The sequence below is a fragment of the Chrysochloris asiatica genome, unplaced genomic scaffold (genome assembly GCF_000296735.1).
Source record: "Chrysochloris asiatica unplaced genomic scaffold, ChrAsi1.0 scaffold00170, whole genome shotgun sequence".
Lineage (NCBI taxonomy): Eukaryota > Metazoa > Chordata > Mammalia > Afrosoricida > Chrysochloridae > Chrysochloris > Chrysochloris asiatica.
Genome location: NW_006408688.1, coordinates 1310755 through 1327528, shown reverse-complemented (window position 1 = coordinate 1327528; position 16774 = coordinate 1310755). Strand labels below are relative to the sequence as shown.

The following is a 16774-nucleotide window of genomic DNA, read 5'->3' as shown; positions in this document are numbered from 1 at the left end:
CAATTCATTTCAAGAGAAGACTGGAGATTCTAAAACCACAAGTAACTGGAGTATGCTTATGTAGTGAGTGAGATATGCCAACACTTCATTTGATTTCCCTAATTTTATTGCTGTAGTTTTCAAGTGCTGTTGAAACAGTTCTGATCCATAGTGGCTCTATATAGGGTTTCCAAGGAGCAGCTGGTGAGCTTGCATGACTGATCTTGCAGTTCAAACCGACTTTGCAGTCCAGCACATGAACCCACAGCATTAGGACTCCGTAATAAATTCTGACAAGATTATTAAAATTGGTTTACAACTGTCTGCTCTGGCTAGAGTAGAACCATATCATCTCAAAACAAATATTAAGAAAGAGAAAGAAGAAAATAAAGGAAAAAGAAGAAAGAAAGAGAAAAATAAAGGAGTCAATATTAAAAATATACATACTTTACTATTACAACCCAAAGAAATACAAATATTTAATTCATAGAGTAAAAGAAATGAATATGTGCGTCAGATTATCTGTTAGCACTTCCCCTCTACTCCCGCTACCTTCTAGACTCTCTTGAGCATTGTATGGGTTAGAAGCCGGGGTATTATATTTCTAAGAATCTCTTCTACATAGACCCAAATTAAAGTTCTGTCACATGAGGAGCATGTATGAGGTATTGGAAGGCACTAAAGAAGGAAGAGCTATCATTACTCAGGTGTACACGTAGGCTAGTGTTAGTGATTTCCAGGTGTTCTGCAAGTAGCTGAGCATAGAGTTGCTATTTTCTGTGATCTCTGAATGTATTGATTTTCTGATGCTTCCCTTGCCTTCACTGCTTTAGCCCTCTCAATCATTTTATATAAAATTCACATTCCCTAGGTTAAATTCCTTTCTGCTTGAAATACTAGAATGGTTTTAGTTTGTTTGTTTTTTTGGTTTTAGTTTCGCTACTGTATTAAATACTAGAAGTTGTCCAAAGAAGCAGACCCTCAAAGATAGTATCTAAGATGATTTTTCTGTGTTCAGTATATTTGAAAAAGGAATATCATTGACATTATATTAAAGTCCTGGTGGGCGTGGTGGTTATGTGCTGTGGAGCTGGTTTGGACTCATACCGATCCTGTACTGGGTTTCTGAGGCTGTAAATCTTTATGGGAGCAGAAAGCCTCATCTTTCTCTTATGGAACAGCTGGTAGTTTTGACCTGCTGACCTTGTGGTTCATAGCCCGATTCATAACCACTACACAACCAGAGCCTCAGGGTCCAAACAATCTCTTCCATTTTAATCTATAATTATCTAAACTGAAGAAGAAGTTTTGGTGAAAAAAGTGATTGTTTCAAGAAGACATTGTGGTGGTAAAAATAAGTTCAAAGTATCTGAGGTGGATTGCCACTTCTGACTAAACTGAAAAAAATTACAAAAAGAAAATTAGTTTTGCACATTTATTCTCAATTTATGGTATAATCAGGGAACAAGACCTATCAGTCATACAACTTTTGTAAGTTTACAATCAATGTAACAAAACCAGATTATGGTTTGAAATTCTAAGTAGCAAAATTATACCTCAAGTTAATTTCATTGCTTCATTAGATTATTTATGTAAATGTCATGCTATTGATTAGGAAAGAATGGGCATTGAGAATTGGAATGGAGACCTTGAAAGTCTAAAATCAATTGAGCTTCTTGGGCATCAAAATTAGTTCTTCTTGTCTGAAAAAGTTACAAAGACCATCAGATGCCATTTCCAGAGTGAGCAAAATCCCAGAGAGTTGCCAGAAAGTCCATATACATTGGATGCAGGCCATATCCCTGAAGAAATTCCCTTTCAATACAGTGGCTACTCAAAATAGATCTCATCACGAAAGTGATTTCATTATACTAGAGCTCAACATGGGGGATGACAGCATCAGTGTATAACTACCAAACTTCAACAAAACTGTCAAACCAGAGAATCATGGTCCGCTTAGTCAAGTTGACACACAATTTAAACCATCACAATCCTCAAGAACAGCCTCCAATTGACCTCATTTCCATCAAATTCATAAGTATCAGTAAATTCCAGTAGAAATCGGGGAAACAAGTAAAAAGTTTGATTGTATAGAACACAGGACATACATTGAAATTCACTAAGAAATTTCAAGACTTTAGATAATATCATCTAAGACAAATGAAGTTTAATCACAAAAACGTGAATTATCAAGAGCACAACATGAAAATGAACAGATAACTGAAAAGCAAAAGAAACTTCTAAATACTGTCAGAAACAAATTTACAGCAAACATTGATCAGATTTGACTAAGGTGAAATATTGTATACATTGAAAGCTATATAATGTTAATCTTTAGATACTTAACTGAAGTGTCAAGAATAAAAATCACACACTCTTGCTCATACATTTATTTACATGTTACCCCTACAAATTCAGCACTATTTCAAGTTAAACAAGTCAAACCCGACTTATCTAATTAGTAAACCACATTAAATAAGCCTTAGATTCAGAGAATATGAAAAATGAATAGAATTTTAGAGATTATCAAGTCCAATTTGCGAATTTTAAACTATGAGACTAGAAGCCAAAAGAGGATTATAGACGTGTAGAAATCACACCAATTATTAGAGAAAATAATAAACATTTTTGTTCCTCTCTATTTAATTTACAGTTTCATGCTCCCTGAAATATGTCTGTTTCTATTTTGGGAAATGGATCATGAAGAACAATATATCGAGAGAATGTTTTAAAAAATAGAAACACCACTATGTTTTAACTAATTTATGAATGGCATATACTCTAACTACAAAAGGAATCAACAGTTGTTGATTCTTTACTTAAATGACTTATCCATTTGTAAACTGCTGACTCTTTGGGGAAAAATTTCCCCATAAATTTTTTGTAAAGCATCAATAATTTCATCTTTCTTCCACCCAAGTCTCAAGTTTCACTTTCAATCAAAGTATCAAAATGGAAACTAATATAATAATGGTTGTTGTTGTTAAGTGACATCCAGTTGGTTCCAATTCATAGCGAGCCAGTACTCATTTTACATATACACAAGGGGGCTTCAAAAAGTTTGTGGGAAAATTGAATTAAAAGATAAAAAATTTTAAAAGGTAAACTTTATTTTTTACCATAAACTCCATCTAAGTTAAGACATTTTTTGTTAGCAATAATACCAGCCATTTAATCCATCCCTAAAGAACTGAGGGTTCTGAGAATTTAACCATATTTGTATAGTCTTTTTTATGTTATTAAACTGAAGAAAAATGTCTACTCTTTAAATATTAAAAAAATATTTTCAATCAAAAAGCAGTCAGAAGGAATTAAATTAGGGCTATAATTAGATGCTTAGGGATTTCTCATGGAAACTCTTGTAAAACTTCTCCTATTTGATGACAGCAATGAGCAGGAGCATCATCACGGTGGACAAGGACTCTCTGGTGAAGATTTCCTGGATATTTTCTGCTAAAGTGTTGGCTAACTCTCAAAAACACTCTTATAATGAGCAAATGTTATCATACTTTACCCCTTCATAAAGTCAGCAAGCAAAATGTCTTGAGCATCCCCCGAAGCTGTTTCCATGACCCCTCCTCTTAACTTGTCCACATTTGCTTTGACTGGACCACTTCCACTTCTTGGTAGCCACTGCTTTGATAGTGTTTTATCTTCAGGATCAACAAGCAAAATGCCTTGACAGTCCCCCAAAGCTGTTTCCATGACCTTTGCTCTTAACTGGTCTACATTTGCTTTTACTGGATCACTTGTACTTCTTGATAGCCTTGCTTTGATTGTGTTTTATCTCCAGGATCATACTTGTAAAGCCATGTTTTATCTCCTGCTAAAATTCCTTTAAGAAATGCTTCAGGATCTTGTTCCCACAGGTGTGTCACCTGTCAAGCAAAAAGCTTGCTCAACTTTAATTTTTAGTAAGAATTGTGTAAATGGAACCAATTGAGATGTCTATGATGTTGACTATTTTTCTCTTGTTAATCATTGTTCTTCTTCAATTAGGGAACAAACAAGATTGTTTTCTTATAGTTGATGTGGATGTTCTGCTGTTATGGGCTTCATCTTCAACATTGTTGAAGATTCTCTCTCAATTATTCTTAGAATGACTTATCCATTTTTAAACTGCTGATTTCTTTGAGGAACAATTTCCCCATAATTTTTTTGTAGAAAATCAATAATTTCATCTTTCTTCCAACCAGGTCTCACCATAAATTTGACGTTTTGATGTTCTTCAATTTTAGCTGAATGCATGTTGCTTTATTCAAACTGATGTCTTACCAATTTTAGTGCCTCAAGCTAGATCCTGTTCAAATCTGTTATGACAAGTTAGTGTGCATTTATTTTGGTACAAAATTTTTATGAAGTCCATGCATAGTTTTTCCATAATTATGCATTTTTCATGAATTATTTTGACTATCCCTTGTATATACCTTCTACTTACAAAAAAGTGAAGTTGCTTATGTTTTTAAAAACTTATGCAAAAATGAGTTACATAAGACAAAATTTAAGAAATAAAAGGGGTCAGACAAAAATGTGTCAATATGTCCAGACCAAATGAATTTGTTATTATTTGAAACAAAATGTCTCTGGGCTTTCAAATAGATGATCTAATAAAATGTATTAGCGAAAGAAACCAAAAGGTTTTTCAAAAATTTTCTAGATTCCTATTGAGGAATACATATGTTGTTATTGTTGTCAAGTGTCACCAAGTTGGTTCTAAATCATAGAAACCTTGTACGGGGTTTCTGAGGTTCAGCTGGTGGATTTGCATCACCAGACTTTTAGTTAGTAGTATAGTGCTTATCCTATAGCATCTTACCAGCACTATGAGTTGGAAATTAAATATTTCATCTCCTGTGGTACATATAAGAAGCCATGACCAGGTTGGCTGCTCAAACTCACCAGCTTCTTCTTGGGAGAAACATTGAGGCTTTTTATTCTCATAAAAATTTTTGTTGTTTTTGTTAAGTGCCACCAAGTTGGTTCCGAGCCATAGTGACCCTGTATAGGGTTTCTGTGGAGCAGCTTCTGAGCTTGAACCACCGATCTTTCAGTTCAAACCGACTTTGCAGTCCAGCACATTAACCCACAGCTCCACGACAGGACTATAAAAAAAAAGATTTACAGCCCACCATGCCCCATGAGGCGCTGTGGGTTAATGCACTGGATTGCAAAGTTGGTTTGAACTGCAAGATTCAAGCTCACCAGTAGCTCCTTGGAAACACTATTACAGGATCGTTATAGGTTGGAACCTACTCAATAGCACTTAACAACAACAACAACAAAGCCCCATAGAGAGTCTCTAAGAGTCAGAATCAACTTGATCACTGTGAGTTTTGGCTTGGGTGGACCACACATGTTATCATCATAGTCCATGGCATATATTTGTCCCATATAATACTGATAACAAATTTAAAACATTCAATGACATATGCATTTCATTAGCGAAAAATATCAATAAAACATTACAAATAAATATAAGTGGTAATGAAAAGGGTGAAAATTTTTTCCCATACAATGTTACTTATTGTTGTTAAGTGCCACAGAGTCATTCTGAGCCTGTATAGAATTTCCACGGTGTGGCTGGTAAATATTATAAAAGGAAGAGAGTGTAGTAGGATCTATGTGTGCATACATTATAAGTTGAATTATAAATCTTCTCTTAAGTGCCATAGTGCCGGTTCTGACTCATAGCAAGCCTGTATGGGCTGTCCATGGTTCTGACTCATAATGACTCATAATGACTCAAAGAGCTACTGGTGAGTTTGGACTGCTGACCTTGGGGTTCAAACCGACCTTGCGGTCCAGTGCTTTACATAATGAGCCATACCAGGACTCGATAAGTTTCATATGAACATATAAACTGACCCAGAAACCTAATATCATATCTTTATTACATGTATTTTCTTTTCTCTTATGTAATTTTATTTGCAAAAAGAGTTATCTTGCTCCCCAAAAGGCTTAAAATAGGTATGGTGGTGGTGGTTGTTTGATACCAAGTTGGTTCCGACTCATAGAGACCCTATCTAGAGTTTCCAAGGCTGCAGATCTTTACAGGAGCAGAAAGCCTCATTTTCCTCCTTTGAATTGACTATTAGATTAAAAATACTGTGGTTAGCAGCCCAGCCCATAATCCACTATGCTACCAAGACTCCTTTATGATAGGTATGATTACATAAAATTACAAAACACATAAAGTAGTAAGACATCATCAGAAATCCATTATTATAACATTTTTCACATGTAGAACATGAAAACTAAGTTGTATATATAACAATAAAAAATTAAAAGTAGAGAAAGAAGAGAAGAGAAGGAAAGAAAGGAGAGAGAGAAAGTTAGTGGGAAGGAAAGGAGCGATCAGTAGGGGAAACATTGTTGTGGTTAAGTGCTTTCAAGTTGATTTTTGACTCATAGTGACACATGTATAGGGGTTCTGAGGAGTAGCTGATGGGTTTGAACTGTCAAACATGCAGTTAGCAGTCCAGTGTTTATCCAGCATACTATTTGTAATTTATGATTGTCTCGACTGTAAATCTAATCTAGTATCTGTTTACAAATAATAAATTTCCATTTGTCAACCTAGGAACAGCCAAATTTATTGTAAAAACAACAGCTTTTCCAGCAGAGGTAAGCCCGAATGGTCAAGATGAGCTATTTCAGCAACTTCTAAAACAATGCTCTCCAGAACCTTTTACGGGAAGCATATTAATATCAAGTCTGTGAGGACTCAGCACCATGGCATGAAGTGTCGGTTCATGAGGTCATGTCCAAAATGTACCCCACACAGCTTCATGCACAAGAGATGATAATTTATCACCCATTCATAGAGATCTACTGTAAACTAATCTAAAGTGCTGATGATACACTAAATCAGTTTGAATGATGAGTATAAATAAAGCTGAAAGTAAAGTACTGAAGGATACAGATTTATCTGACCAATGAGGTATCACAAGTCAAATGAAATGCAATGTTGACACACATAGAGTCCTTCACTTGAAATTTAACCAAATTAAGTTTCAGAGCATAAAGCCACACATTAATATCAGTTTCAAATCAAAGTTTAATATAATGAGAGTCAGGTGAATAGTGTTTCAGATTAAAATGAACAAACTGGTCAGTAAAAAAAGGATGTGTTAAAAATGTATGTATTTTGCATATCAAAGAAAGTACAACAGGATAAAGCAAAATGTTGCAAAACAATAATCCTTCCCAAATATGTAATTATTCAATCTGCTGAGCAAATCTATACACACAGATGAGAAAAAAAGAATAGAAACTGTATTCAGAAAATGATTTCACATCAACTTGCTGCCAGGAAATCAAATTCAATTTGTGTTGCCCTTATGAAAACTTAGATATTTTCTGGAACTGTCATGCTATAACATCAATGGAGAAAACAGAGAAAATGAGGATAAAGAAGGACATTCCTCCAGACAGTTGTTATTCATAGAGGGTAGTCCTTGAGAAAAAAAAGATTTTGCCAACTATGTGATCAGAATGGGGGCTTTCACACCCGGCAAAAGAGGTTCTATAGATTCAGCTATTCTGAAGGTGTCCCCTAATGGAAAGAGCTGATTAAAGTAAAGTCCAACCTCTGCTGAAACAAATCTGTAAAACTACTTTCTAAGGGAAAGTGTTCAAGAAGTTTATATATATTTTTATTATTGTGTTAAGTATATACAGTCTTGTCATAACATCTTTAACTCTCGTTTTGTATTTTACCTTTCTTTATTTGAAATTTTGGGTAAAGATAGAATTATACTACTAAATTATGACCTGATCCCAGATGCAGTTTATTTAAATTTCAAAATGAAAAGCTTACTAAGAACAGATAAGATTGATTGCTCTCTCTTTCTTAGCATAATTGTATTTCAGGTGAACATCAATTTACTTTAAAGGACACTTCTAAGTAGCAGAATGCATCATAAATAATTCATCAATCACAGCTGCTAAGAACATGATTTACTCCAGCAGATTTCAATGGAATAAAAGTTTTATTTTACTGTATTTATGTTTGCTTTAAAAGAGTTTTAAAATCCTCTTTTTCTAAGAATTGGCTCCAAAATTCAATACTTCCTACTCTAAGTATCTATTAGATATAAGTGCTTCTTTTCCTTTTCATTTTACAAAGCACTGTATTTTCTGACTTAAAAAAGGCATTAAAACATTCTTTAAACAAATAAAAGTCTGTATATGTCTACAGTGAAAAAACAAAAACTTAAAAATATGTATATTAAAAATCATGTTACAATTTTTGCTGTAGAATGGGTACTGGATTGCTAACCACAAGGTTGGTGGTTCAGCGTCAACAACTCAGAATTCCTGTATGGGATCGTTATGAGTCAGAATAGATTTGATGGCACTTAATAACAATAACAATATTGATTCACTTTATATAAACTTCTAAATGGAAAATAAGAGAAGAAGGCTTTCTGAAAATCTTGTATGAATTATTTAGGCTCTTACATATTAAAACAATTTCAATTTAAAAATGCAAATTGAACAGACTCTAAATCATATAACATTTGATGTTTGGTCTGTTGATATACTGAGCTTCGTCTCTGTAACTTTCGTTTGTCATGAGGAAAGACGCTGCTTACCTTATGCATCTTAAACTTTTGCATCAAATTCAGCATTCTTATATTAGCAATTCTGGAAACTGTAATATCTTTAAAATATATTGACATGGAAAATTTTAAGATAAAATAAAACATTTTACTTACTTGCAAACCCCTTTGAAATACTGAATGGCCCATAAAATTAGCCAGCATTCTAATTAAAGCAGCACCCTGTAGAAAAAATATATATATTTAAAAAAGACAATAATTTCAACTTAGTAACATGATTCCAAAATATTCTTTTATCAATCAAAATAGTTTGCTTCATCTATTTTATGCTAACAATTACAGTTAAAAAATATGAGATTCATGAAAACATATGCCACTTAAATGTAGCAAATGCATTTTGTTTGATGGTCTAAAAGTTTCATGGATCTAAACCAATGACTGCAGAGTACAACTCTCCTGGACAGAATAATAAACTATAATTCAGGTGAAATAAACATTTTACTGAGCAATATATAAATAACAAAGTAAACAAAAAGCTTGTCCTTTACTTATCAGATCATAAACTACTAAGGAAAGAATATTCACATCAATTAATAATCATAGTATAATAAAATCTTGCAGTAGCATAGACAATTACTGCACACTGGATCAACAAAGAATAGTTTAGTTGTGGGAGTGGATAAAAGAGAGTACTGGTTAAAAGTTCAAACACTCTCACCAAACTTATAGGTTTAAATACTGACCAAACACTTACTCTTCATGTTTCCATGAGAAAATTATTTAATTGCTCTTTTTCACTTTCCTCACTTCAAACATGTATTTAATATTCATCTGTATTTCACATGGTGTCTCAGAAGATTAAATAAGTAGTTTGAACATGGTTTTAAAAGTACTAAGTATTATATGATTTTTAGGGGTCTTGTGGTGGGGCTGTAGGACAAGCACAAGGTTGGCAGTTCAAACTACCCAGCTGCTCTTTGGAAGCCCAATACAGGGTAACTCTAGGTTGGAATCGCTCTGATGTACTTAACAACAAACAACATGAGTTGCACAATGTTTAATCACTCAGCTGCTAACCAAAAGGTCAGTGATTCAGTCACCATCTGCTCAGTAGAAGAAAAGAACTGGGTCTGCTTCAGTGTCTTAATTGTTGCTGTCAAGTCAATCCCAATACATAGTAAATGTATAGAGTAGAATGGAACAACCCATAAAGTTTCCAAAGATGAAATCTTTTTAGAAGCAGACAGCTCCATCTTTCTCCCCTGAAGAGGCAGGTGGGTTCCAATTGCTGACTTTTGGGTAAGCAGTTAAGCAACCAGTTCTCTTATGGGGCAGATCTACTGTGTTCTGCAGGGTTGGTATTAGTCAGAATCAACTGCATGGCAATGAGTGTTAGCTACCAGTACTTTATCAAACTGGCTAATTACTATTTCCTGTCGATTTGTTTTAGAGACTTTATTTAGTCAAATATGCTGTGTTGTTGTTAAGAGCCATTGAGTCAGTTCAGACTCATAGAGACTCTGTATAGGGTTTCCGAAGAGCAGTTGGTCACTTTGAATTGCCAACTTTGTGGTTCACATTCCAGTGCTGATCCCACTGTACCACCCAAGGGGTCCTAGTCAAATATATCCACATAACAAATTAAAAAAATGGTGATCAATAAAAATATTTTGAGGAATAGAAGAAATGCAAATGTGCATCGTGATTGATTCTTTCACCATAAATGTTCAATCTATATGAGGAGCAAATAAAACAATACGAAAAAGAATGTACTATGTGGATTGGAGAAAGCCTCGTTAACAACTTGTAATATACAATGACACAACCCTGCTTGACAGAAACAAAGAGGACTTGAAGAACTTGCTGATGAAGTTCAAAAAATATATTCTTCAGGCTGTAAAGAAAACAAAAATCCTCATATCTAGAACAATAAATAACATCTCGATAAACAGAGAAAAGATTGAAGTGGTTAAAGATTTCGTTTTACTTGGATCCACGATCAACACTCATGGAAGCAGTAGTCAATAGATCAAGTAAAGTACTGCATTAAGAAAATCTTTGGCAAAAGGTCTCTTGAAAGTTTTAAAGAGCAAAGATATCACCGTGAGGATTAATTTATACCAGGACCCATATCATGGTGTTTTCAGTTGTCTCATATTCATGCTCAAGCTGTACAATGAGCAAAGAAGACCAGAGAAGAATAGAAGGATTTGAATTATAGCATTTAAATTGCCTGAGCAAAAAATATATTTAAAGTAGATATGTGTCCATCAATTTTCATTGCAAAATTATTAACAATATGAAAATGATGGAAACAATGCAAGTGGCTATTAATAGGTGAATGTACAAATAAAATGTGAATTATGCATACAATGAGGTATTATTCATTCATAAAGAGAAGTAGCACTCTGATGCATGCTATGATCTAGATTAGCCTTTAAAACATTATCCTGAATGAAGTAAACCAGACACAAAAACAAATACATACATAATACCACTGATTTAGTCTGTGTTCTCTAGAGAAGTAAAAGCAGTGAAACTTTCATATAAATACATATAAGCTGCCTAGGAAATCCTACGGGGCAGTTCTACTTTGTGCTACAGGATTGCTAAGAGTCAGAATCTACTGGGATTGCACATAACAACACAATAGTGTTTGCTATCAGTACTTTATTAAACTGGATACATATATACATGTGTATGTATATGTATAACGTTAAATGTCATTGAATCGGTTTTGACCCATAGTGACCCTGCATAGGGTTTCCAAACAGCATCTACCGAGCTTGGCTCACCAACCTTGCAGTTCAAACCAAGTTTGCAGTCCAGTTTGACCCACAGCGCCACACTAGGACTCATATATACAAGTTTAACTTTAGGTGCTACCAAGTTGGCTCCAAATCATAGTGACCCTTTGCACAACAGAACAAAACACTATCCAGTTCTGCAACATCCTCACAATTGTTGTTACTCTTGAGCCTATTACTTCTGTCACTGTGTCAATCCATCTATATTCATATGTATACACATATATATGGAGAACACAGTGGATCTAGAGGTTAAGCACTGGACTGTGAATCACAAGGTTGGAAGTTCAAGCCCACCAGTCACTCCACAGGAGAAAAATGAGGATTTTTACTCATGCAATGATTTATAGCCTTGGAAACTATATATATTTAGACTCCTTGTGTGGTGCTGTAGGATCAGCACTGGATTGTGAACCATAAGGTTGGCAGTTCAAACCTGCCAGTTGCTCCTCAGAAACCCTATACAGAGTTGCTATGAGTTGGAAATGACTCAGCACTAAAAACAGACATATTATATGTGTGTGTATTATATATCTATATCTACATCCATATGGAGGAAAAAATATACATATACATATACACACACACAGATTTATATCAAGGAAATGGCTCACACAGTTGTAGATATGGGCAAGTTTTAAGTCTGTGAGTTAGGTGAAGACTTCTGACTTGCATAGTTGCATGAGTTAATGAACTCAAGATCAGTAGGTTGTATGGCAAGCTCCTAGCTGCAGAGATGAATGAATCCAAGGTCGGCAGATAAAATTGTAGGCAACTGATAAAACCCAGGTTTGGTAGAAAATACATCAGACAACTGGCTCAAGCCCAAGAACTGGAGGTAAGATGAATAGCCAGATGCAGAATTCAGACCCAGCCCAAAGCAGAACAAGTTTTTCCCAAATGTCCAATATACTGTAAGATGGCCACACCCCTAAGGAAACTTCCTTTCAGTTGATTGACACTTATAGCAGATCTCATCACTGGGAATTATTACATCTTCTGCTCCTATAAAGATTTACAGCCTCAGAAACCCTGCACAGGATCGCTATGAGTCGGAACCAACTCCACGGCACATAACAACAACTGTGAAACCCCTAAGAATCCTGGCCCAGTTAAGTTGACATGCAACCTTAACTGTAAGAGTCTACCCTAGTCAACTTGACACCTGCATAAATCTTGTTAAACCATATATATAATATTCAAATAAAAACAATTATAAAGTCATACTTGTGCATAATTATGACACAACTAATGTATGCAACAGAAACTGCATTTAATCCTATTTATATCTTTTATTTCAAAATAAACAAAACAAAAATATTTGATGCACACATACAATGAAAATGTACTCATAACAATTACAGTCCTCGTTTCTACAACTGGTCATTGTAGCTGATATTTAGCACGACCTTCTTCCCTGGCCCATTCCTTTTGCTCTCAGCTGGTTATGGGTCTTGCCTGGTGGGGTGACCCAAACCTCCATTCCTGGAGGATTTGGACCATTAGTAGTCATGTTGGAGTTGTGTTGCAGTAGTTTAATCATTGACTTTATCACAGGACATAGTAGTACTAAGAGGCATTCTAAGGCATTTCCGTGATTCCCCACAAAGTCTTCTTTATCTCCATTATGCAATCACTCTAATATCCCTTAATCTGGATAAGTTACACCACCAAATACAGTAACTCCTTCTTTGTCTGTTTATTTAGAGGCATGAGGGGCCCAGGGACCAGGGGACATGCTTAATTTCTAGTTGAATGGAATAAGGGTGGTGTCTCTAGGTGAGAGTATTCATTCCTTTGGAACTAAAACGTACAGACCTGAAGAGCATAGGGTTTCTGGAGCAGGAAACAAATAATTTCAGTGTAGCTCATTAGGAATAATAGTGAGTGGTACCACTCTGATTTCCACCCCTGAGTTCCTGAACAAATGAATACTAGATACTGAAAAAGCAATGCTATATATTGGATCCTACTTTAAAGCATATACAGCCTCTTAATGCACTGGACTGCAAGGTCAGTTTGAATCACAAATCCAGTGGTTAGAACCCACTTTCCACTCCTCAGATATCCTATACTGGGACATAATAAGTAGGAACCAATTCAAAAGCACTTAACAACAACAACAACAAAGAACACTACCACAACCCTGCAAGGTATTACCAACTGGCTGGCACTATAATTGTATCTTTTGAAGGTCATTCATTGTTACATCAAGCTATCTACTTTAGGATGACGAGGAACATGGTTATTATAAATTGCCATTGAGTAGGTTCTGACCCTTAGTGACCCTGTATAGGGTTTCCAAGGAGTGGCTGGTGAGCTTGAACCACCGACTTTGTGGTTAGAACCGACTATGCAGTCCAGCACATTAACCCACAGTTCCACACCAGGACTCCTAGGAACACGGTAAGATCAGAGAATTCCATGAGCATGGGCATACTGTCACACTTCCTTTGCTGTGAAGTGAGTCCCTAGATATGAGGAGGTGCTTGCTGTGTGGGATAACATGACAGTTGAATACTGCATCCTGTAAATATACACATGGTAGTTTGGGAAGAAACAGTGCACGCATGGAAAACAGATTACTAACCAAAATAAGTTTCTATTCCAGTACGACCAAAACATTGCCCTTTCCATCGTAATCAGCCTGCCATTGGTAGTTGGCTGGACTCCCAAGAAATGGTCCCATGTCATAGAATTTAATGTTGATTTCCATTGCTGGTAAATTGGACATCAATTTTCCAATCATGTTCCTTCTAAGTCCCTGACCATTCAGCCCACAGCCTATATATATGGATACAGTTGTACATTTGGTCATTCTTTCTCTCAAGCAAAATAAACAACCAGATGCACTGTTCAATAGTTCTATCCAATGGGAGGAATTCCCTTTACCATTGTCCTTCGGAGAAGTCCCAGAAAGAGGCTGTAGTTCCATTGTTGCCCACTTTTGAGTGGTGTTTGCTTATCATGCAGATCCATTTGGAAACCAAGTATAAGTTTTCTCTTCCTCAGTAAACAGATCATAAGGCACTCCCCATGAGGTGTATAATGGGAGAGGAAAGTTAATATGATAAAAGTGGAGATCATGGGCATTTGGGCAAATTTCTCATATAACTTCCTGTACTTTTAGATTCTGCTTCAACCTTGTCTCATACATACCACTTCCATTTAATGATGGCATGCTGCTGTACATTTCTAAATTTATGATGCTGGGTCATACAATAATTCATGATAGGTAGCTCAGGTCATATGGTGACTTGGTGGTCCATGGTTAGGCATTCAGTGTCTACTAGTTACAAACAGAAAACTGCTTCTTAAAAGGAAAGAAGTGATCTGCAGAAGACTGAAGAACTTTTCTAAAAGTCCTAAGGGTCTACACTGTGATTAATCAATCAGGGACTTCCAATAACTCCAAACTGCATCTCTATCTTCCACTGACACTTCCAGCACCATTGGATCAGCTAGATCAGCAGGCCAAAGTGGCAGAGAGGCTTGCACATCAGCCTGAACCTGTTGTAGAGCTTTCCTTTGTTCTGGGTCCCGCACAAAACTTCAGTTTTTCGAGTTACTTGGTAAACAGGCTAGAGTAGCACACTACATGATGGATGTGTTTCCTCCAAAATCCAAAGAGGAGTTTTACATGTAGAGAGGCTAGATGCAATCTACCCTTCACTTTAGTAGGACTAGCTCTACATGTCCATACTATGGAAACCCTTAAATGTAACTGAGGTAGAAGGTGTCCGGATTTTTCTTATTTTAATTCCCTTCCTTAAGCACTTGACCACAAGGTCAGTGGTTCAAACATACAAGCCACTCCTCAGAAACCCTATACAGGGTCACAATAAGTTGGAACCACCTCGAGGGCACTTAACAGCAGCAACAGCCTGCAAATGTTTTAAGAATAAGTCCAAAGTCATTGATACTTCTTCCTTACCAGGTCCAATCAGCATAATTTCATCAATGTAATGATGTCTCGTGTTAGGGACAGGTGATCAAGTCCCTTCAGATTACATTATTATATAATGCTGGAAAGTTGGTACACCTCTGAGATAGGATTGTGAATGTGTACTGTTGGCCTTGCTTCTGGCAATACTTCAAAACATGAATTGAGCAAAAGACATTGATCAGATAAATGACTAAATATTAGGTATCAGATGTATTAATTTCCTCAAGCAATGAACCCACATCTGCATTGATAGCTGAAATTGGGGTCACCATCTGGTTAAGTTTGTGATAATCCACTGTCATGATCCAAGATCTATCTGTTTTTGGTACAGGTCACATTGTTGTTGTTGTTAGGTGCCATCGAGTCGGTACAAATTCATAGCGACCCTATGCACAACAGAATAAAACACTGTGGGTCCTGGTCCAACCTCTAAATCACTGCTTTGCCTGAGCCCAGCAATGCTGCCACTGTGCCAATCCTCCTCATTGGGAGTCTTTCTCTTTTTCTCTGACTCGCCACTTTACCAAACATGATATCCTTCTCCAGAGACTGGTCCCTCCTGATAATATGTCTAAAATATGAGAGACAACGTTTGGCCATCCTGGCTCCCAAGAAGCACTCTGGTTGTACTTCTTCCATCACAGCTGTGTTTGTTCTTTTGGCAGCCCATAGTACTTTTAATATTCTTCTCCAACACCACAACACAAATGTATCAATTCTTCTATGGTCTTCATTTTTCACTGTCCAACTTTTGCATGCATATGAGGTTATTGGAAATACTATGACTTGGGTCAGTCACACCTTGGTCCTCAAATTGACATCTTTGCTCTTCAACACTTTAAAGAGGTCTTGGCGCAGCATATTTACCTAAAGCAATATGCATTTGGTTTCTTGACTGCTGCTTCCATGAGTTTTAGTGGTTGATCCAAGCAAAATGAAGTCATGGGCAACTTCATTCTTTTCTTCATGTATGTGGATGTTGTTTATAGGTCCAGTGGTGAGGGTTTTTGTTTTCTTTACATTGAGATGCAAACTAAACTGAAGGCCATAATCTTTGATCTTCATCAGTATGTATTTTAAGTCCTCTTCACTTTCAGCAAGCATGGTTATATCAATGAGTCTTCTTCCATTCCTGATTCTGCATTTTTCTTCATATAATCCACCTTCTCATATAATTTTCTCATCATACAGGTTGAATAAGTATGGTGAAATAATACATCACTGGTGCAAGATTTCCTAATTTTAAAGTATTCAGTGTTCCCTTGTTGTTATATACAAACAACTGCCTCTAGGTCTATGTACAGATTCCTCGTGAGCACACTTAAGTGTTCCAGAATACTCAGATTTCACAATGTTTTCAAAAGCTTGTCAGAATCCACCCAATTGAAAGCCTTTACAATGTCAATAAAGCACAAGTAAACATCTTTCTGGTATGGTCTTCTTTCAGCCAAGATCCACCTGACGTCAGCAATGATATT

At 36.0% G+C, this 16774-nt stretch overlaps 1 protein-coding gene across 1 annotated transcript in view; it reads right to left on the bottom strand.

Moving 5' to 3' along the window:
• TRHDE (thyrotropin-releasing hormone degrading enzyme) overlaps positions 1–16774 on the bottom strand; it is a 798400-nt gene that overhangs the window by 210186 nt on the left and 571440 nt on the right. Inside the window, exon 7 of the mRNA XM_006871614.1 lies at positions 8700–8765. Within this exon, the coding sequence (XP_006871676.1) occupies positions 8700–8765 (66 nt within the window). The remainder of the gene's footprint in view (positions 1–8699; positions 8766–16774) is intronic.